The following is a 5,888-nucleotide window of genomic DNA, read 5'->3' on the forward strand; positions in this document are numbered from 1 at the left end:
GAAATTAAATGGACTCGTAACTTTTCTGATCTCTATACTAAGCCTACCACTAATTGTTCAACCATTCATGGAATACATATAATATATGATGAGCAGTTGTCCGTACATGTTTTTAAAAAATATTTATTGACCATAATATTTGACCAATTTTCTGTTCTAATATGTGAATTTGTTAAGACTCATTCTTTGGACTAAGATATAAAAATAGGCTTCACACACCCAAAAGTCGAGGCCAACCAACTTAAAATTGTATTTTATTATTATTTTAAGTAATTGTGGATTTGGATAAGAAATGCACATGGGGCATGTAAGATGAGAGAGACGTGCATTGACTGCTCAGATACTGTAGACTGTAGTGGTAGAATTAGACTTGTTCTGCCCAACGTACTCTACCCATGTTGTTCAAGTCTTATGGGCCGTCCAACTGTGCAAAAATGGACCATTTTAAACTCTGATTATTTCATCGCATTAATTATTCAATACCCACTCGGAAAATTATTTTTTTATTTTTTTATATTTAGTTATTTATAAAAGCACCCAAAAACAAAAAATACATAAAATAAATTAATACATAGATTAGTACAAATTTGACTGCATCTAAGGGTGGCAAAACGGGCTATCGGATCATAAAAAAGTCGGGATTAAATGGGTTCGGGTTCAGGTTGACTCGTTTATTAACGGGTAAATTCAAACTCACCCGTTTAATAAACGGATATAATCTATTTATTTTAAAAAATTTAAAACATTTCATATAAAATGACATTTTTTATAATTTTTTTTTTTTTTTAAAAAAAAGCACTCCTTTATTTTATTTTTAAACGGGTCATAAATAGGTCATCCAATGGGTGACCCGACCCGAACCTGCCTAACCCGTTTAATAAACGAATCGGCTTGTATTAAATTCAAATTCGATTTAAACAAGCGAGTCACAAGTCAGGAGTCACTCGTCGGGTTTCGACCCATTTTGCCCACCCCTAACTGTATCAATGAAGGGGTCAAACAGTTGAAAGCTAATTCTCTTTTATTTATTTTCTTCTTTTAAAAAAATTATTTAAAAATACATCTTAATTATTATTTTAACACTAAAAACCCCGCATTCTAAATATGAAAATTTTAGGTGATTAAGGATGAAAATCATACTTCCAAACACTTTCATTGGAAAAAGTACTTTCATAAAATATTTAAAATTCTACCAACACAAAATATTATATTTATAACCTTCGAGCTAATAAAATGAGGTCAAACCCTCTCCAATTGAATTTGCTCAAGTGGTACGGGTGAAATTAGATTTTAATAACCCCAAAGATCTCAAGTTCAATTCCCCACTTTAGGCTTACTTGATGAATTATTAGAGATGTATTAATGGACGGGCAACTAATGTTTTCATCTCCCCGGAATATTATCGTCTGGGTGGACCCAAAGGGCATGTTTAAATAGGATTTTTAGACTATAAAAATAAAAATAAAAATAAAAATAAAAGGTGAAACTCGCATCATTAAAATTAACTTTTTATGCCTCGCAGTTTTGTCTTACTCTGATTTAAAATGTAATAATCTCAGTCCAACTCTAATTAGACATTGTTTGTTTTAACTCATAAGATCTTGTGTCATAAAACACGTCACACATAATTAAAGTTTTGAATTATACTTATATTATATGTCCAAAATTTTTAATGCACATTTGATATAGTATTGTGATATATTGTTCCTTTTTCTCAATTATTTCTTAAAAATTTATCTCTAGTCAAAATAAAAGCGTTCTGAAATTGTCAACATTCATTCTCTTGACGCACTATATAGTTTTTAGAATCATTCAAATATTATTTTATTTTTTTTAGAAAATGAGAATGGGCTACTCATGGTCTAACTCTGGCTTAAAACTACCTCTCAATGGACCAGATAATATTTTTATTATTTATTTTTGAAAACGAAGTAAAGAGATACATGGAGATAGATAATGAGGAGCATCATAATTTTTTAAACAAAAAGAAAAAGAAAAAAAATGGAGGTGAGTCAGCTGAGGGTGAGCTAGGAGTGTGATTGAAAGCTAGCCGTGGCAGACCCATGAACCATGGTCTGCGGATGATGAAGCCGGGCTCTAGCTAGACCCAGCCCATGCACCTATGCTAATTGCTATGCACGTGCAAATGTAATTACACCTCCGCAAGCAGCCTTAACACTGAAGTAGTCTCTCTAAAGTTGCATGTCGGTAACACTAGTCGATTCGAACACGATCTCTCCTTCCTTCCCTCTCCCTCTCTGCCTCTTGCTGGTAAGAGACAGAGAGAAAGAGAGAGAGAGAGAGACCGACATTCTGTTTGCAAGGTGGAAGAAGCAGAGGGTAGTTCCATGTAAAATCTCCATGATCGGTCAAATTAAAAGGTGTGAACATATCTAGCAAGTCGGCAGGCTCGAACTCTTGTTTTTTGGCCTCACTTGCACATTGTATTTAAACTAATTACTCCTGATACCCAAGCCCACCAAAATTAATATCCATTTCAAAACAACAACGAACAAAGAAATCCCCTGTTGAATTTAAAAGGGCTACTACGAACAGAGACATACCATTATCCAGTTCAGAAACCGAGTAACTGTTCCAAAGGCGGCTCCCATTCATCCCAATTTCAACTCTTCACCTTCGCCTTCGCCTTCGCCTTATAAACCTGTTAATTAATTCTTCTGCTGGAGGTTCGGTCTAATTTGTTTCTTCGCTTTTGGTATATGTGTTTGCTAAAGGTGGCGGACCCTAAGGACTCTTCTCAGTACGTCAGGTTTCAGGCGCAAAGCGGCGGCGGCGGCGGCGGCGATGGGCAATCTCAGGATTCCTCGTCCTTGCAGTACAGCCATGTGGATTTAAGCGCTCCGCCGGCTGCTCCTGCTGCGGCGCCGCCACCAATACTTGTTGGATACGGTAGAGCAGGGGAGACGTCGGCGATGGTTTCGGCGCTGACCCAAGTGGTGTCGGGTCAGGGAACCACCGGTGGCTGGGCCCACCAGGCTGCCGATTTGGGCGGGGCTTTTGTGCCGGGTGCCTCTGCGATGGTTATGGATTCTCCTTCCGCTCCCGCTTATTCCCCTTCCTCTTCTTACTATGCGTCTGCGGCTTTAGCTTCTGCTTCTGCTTCGTGGGTTGGACAGAAGAGAGGACGAGAACAGGAGAGCGCGGGGCAATTGCCTGAGTCGGTAATCCCCAGGGTTTTGAGAGGGTTTAGTGAGTTAAGGGCATCGCCGAGGGGCGAGTCATCATCCTCAGCTGCTGCAATCGGTGAGTTTGAATCCGAACCCGTTTATAATTCGTAACTGTTGTCCTGCTGATTCTTTTTCCTATTACAGAATTTCCTCTTTTTTTTCTAATTAAAATTATGCTGTCCAACAATTTTTCACATTTTTTATTTTAAATTTAATTATATCTTCCGTGTTTGAAATTTAAATTAAATCAAATTTAACCCTGAATTTTTGTTATTAATTTTTTTTATTGATGAAACCAAATTTGATGCTATTCAATCTTTATAAACTATCAATTTCCTTCCTTTTTAATTAGTCATAATTTTGCATGATAAGCACGTTTTGGATGAATATGTCATATATTTGTCCATAAAACTGATAATATGTACTTAAAATAAGCGAATTTTCTATTAGATTAGGGGTTACGATATTGAATTATTAATTTCTATTCTTTCTTATGAAATTTTGATACTATTTTCTAACTTATAAAAGATATCAAAACTAAAACATCTTTCAAAATAATTTACTTTAAAATTTTATTACATTTGACTTTTTTGATTGGTCAAGTCAATACCAAAACATCTTAGAACACAAATGCAATAAATATTGGTTCATACACTAAAATTTGGTCAACTTATTTTATATGTGTGTGCATAAATTAGAAGATGAAGTACATACATTTTGTTTAAATTGCTCACCTCTGAATATCATTCGTTAATTGTAAATTTTGATAAATTAAAATTAAAGTAAATAGAATCGATTTATACAAATTTATATTTAGTCACATAGTAAACTTTTGCGATTGCTGTAGCACCCCTGCTACATTTATAGTTAGATTTTTTCCCAATTACTCTGGCAATTAATATCTAACATCGATATCTGATATCTCCATTGTCAGTGAAAGAAGAACCGACCTCCCTGTTATATCCAGCAGCAACAACGACAATTCCACCAACTCCATCCACCGAATCCATGCCTCAGGAAGAAAGCGGAGAAAGAAGAAGAAGATACAGAGGGGTGAGACAGAGGCCATGGGGCAAATGGGCAGCGGAGATTAGGGACCCCCACAAAGCCGCAAGGGTCTGGTTAGGCACTTTCGACACCGCCGAGGCCGCCGCCAGAGCATACGACGAGGCCGCCCTCAGATTCAGAGGAAACAGAGCAAAACTCAATTTCCCCGAGAACGTCACCTTGATTCCTCCTCCACACGCTTCCTCCGCCCCCCAACTGACAATTTCCGATCCCCGCCCGCCTACCCATTTGCCGGCTGCCCAATCGCCGGCGGCGTTCTTGCGGTCCGAAGCCTCTCACGGCTCCGGCGCCGCCAGAGACTACTGGGATTACTCGCAGTTTCTTCAGAGCTCCGGAGACATCCAAGGGCAGCCCGCGAGTTTGTTGCAGCAGATGAATTTGATGTACTCTTCGCCTATGGCAGGCTTGCGACCTTCTTCTACTTCCGCTACTTCGGTTCCTTCCGCTTCTTCGTCTTCTTCAGTTGCACCTTCGGATTCGTCTTCTGCGGCTTCGTATCCTCTGCTATTTTCTGACCCGTCATTAATGGAATATTTCATCTCGTCCGAAAATCAAGGTCAGGAGAGTGGGTCGCATTTCCCGGCGCCGCCTTCGACGGGCTCCGGTCATTATCCTCCACCATCTTCAAGTTGATTTTCAATTTTATTTTTTAAAAACATTTTCCGATACCGCTTGGATTTGTTTCTTGATTTTTTTTTTAAATAGTCATCATTTTATTGTACACGAGAGAGAGAGAGAGATTTCATTTTTCAATTAAATTTAGGGGGCAGAGTGTGGTGAATCATATGATGTTTACATTTGTCTGGATCATGGACGAGACAAAAGATGTGGGACTCTGTCCGCTTTGCGAGCTGTCTGCACTTTGGTTTACAACCCATGATTATTTTATTTTTTGATATTTCTTATAGTGGTGATTATCTTTTGTTTATTAGCCTTTAATCTCCATTCTTCTTCTTCTTTTTCTTCTTCTTCTTCTTCTTCTTCTTCGTGTTAAATTAGAGCTAGGCACCATCTCTTATTACTATTTCTTAATTTAAAAGCTTTAGTCCCTTTAAAGAGAAATACAGCATGCCTTACCTCACCTCTTTTGCAGATAATAATGTAAGAAAATTTTCATAAATATACTACAGTTAAAGGATAGCTCTATCTCTTGTTACTATTTCTTAATTTAAAAGCTTTAGCCCCTTTAAAGAAAAATACAACATGCCTTACCTCATCTCTTTTATGGATAATAATGTAAAAAATTTTTTATAAATATACTGCAATTAAAGGTTCTTCAATTATCATAAACTTCACATCAATAAAGATCAATTATTAATTTAGTAGGGGTTTCTATCTTCCACAGCCACGCCGTCAACGTCGCGCCTATTGCAACCTTGTCACCGTCGTCACCCTGCACCGTCGCTATCATCACGCCCACCGCACCGCCATCGTCAACAGCGTCGGTTCCCTCTCCACCGACTATATCCTCTAGCAATCCCCGCCCCTGCACAGAAGCAATAAAGCTGTGAAAATCCGGCGATCACCACGGTCGTCGGAGCCAGGATCTGTACCCCGCCCACAAAGAGCTCGCATCGCCGGTTCCCTCCTTCCACATTGTCGTGGTTGTGGAAGATAGAAACTCCTCTCTGA

General features: G+C 38.4%; 1 protein-coding gene across 1 annotated transcript; it reads left to right on the top strand.

The window, feature by feature from the left end:
• The first annotated feature begins 2,225 nt into the window (after positions 1-2,225).
• Positions 2,226-5,184, top strand: LOC131162420 (ethylene-responsive transcription factor ABR1-like). Its single transcript, XM_058118875.1, has 2 exons — positions 2,226-3,264; positions 4,123-5,184. The coding sequence occupies exons 1-2, from the start codon at positions 2,721-2,723 to the stop codon at positions 4,887-4,889; spliced, it is 1,311 nt and encodes a 436-aa protein (XP_057974858.1). The 5' UTR covers positions 2,226-2,720; the 3' UTR covers positions 4,890-5,184.
• The last annotated feature ends 704 nt before the right edge of the window (positions 5,185-5,888 follow it).

This window comes from Malania oleifera, chromosome 8 (genome assembly GCF_029873635.1).
Source record: "Malania oleifera isolate guangnan ecotype guangnan chromosome 8, ASM2987363v1, whole genome shotgun sequence".
Classification (NCBI taxonomy): domain Eukaryota; kingdom Viridiplantae; phylum Streptophyta; class Magnoliopsida; order Santalales; family Ximeniaceae; genus Malania; species Malania oleifera.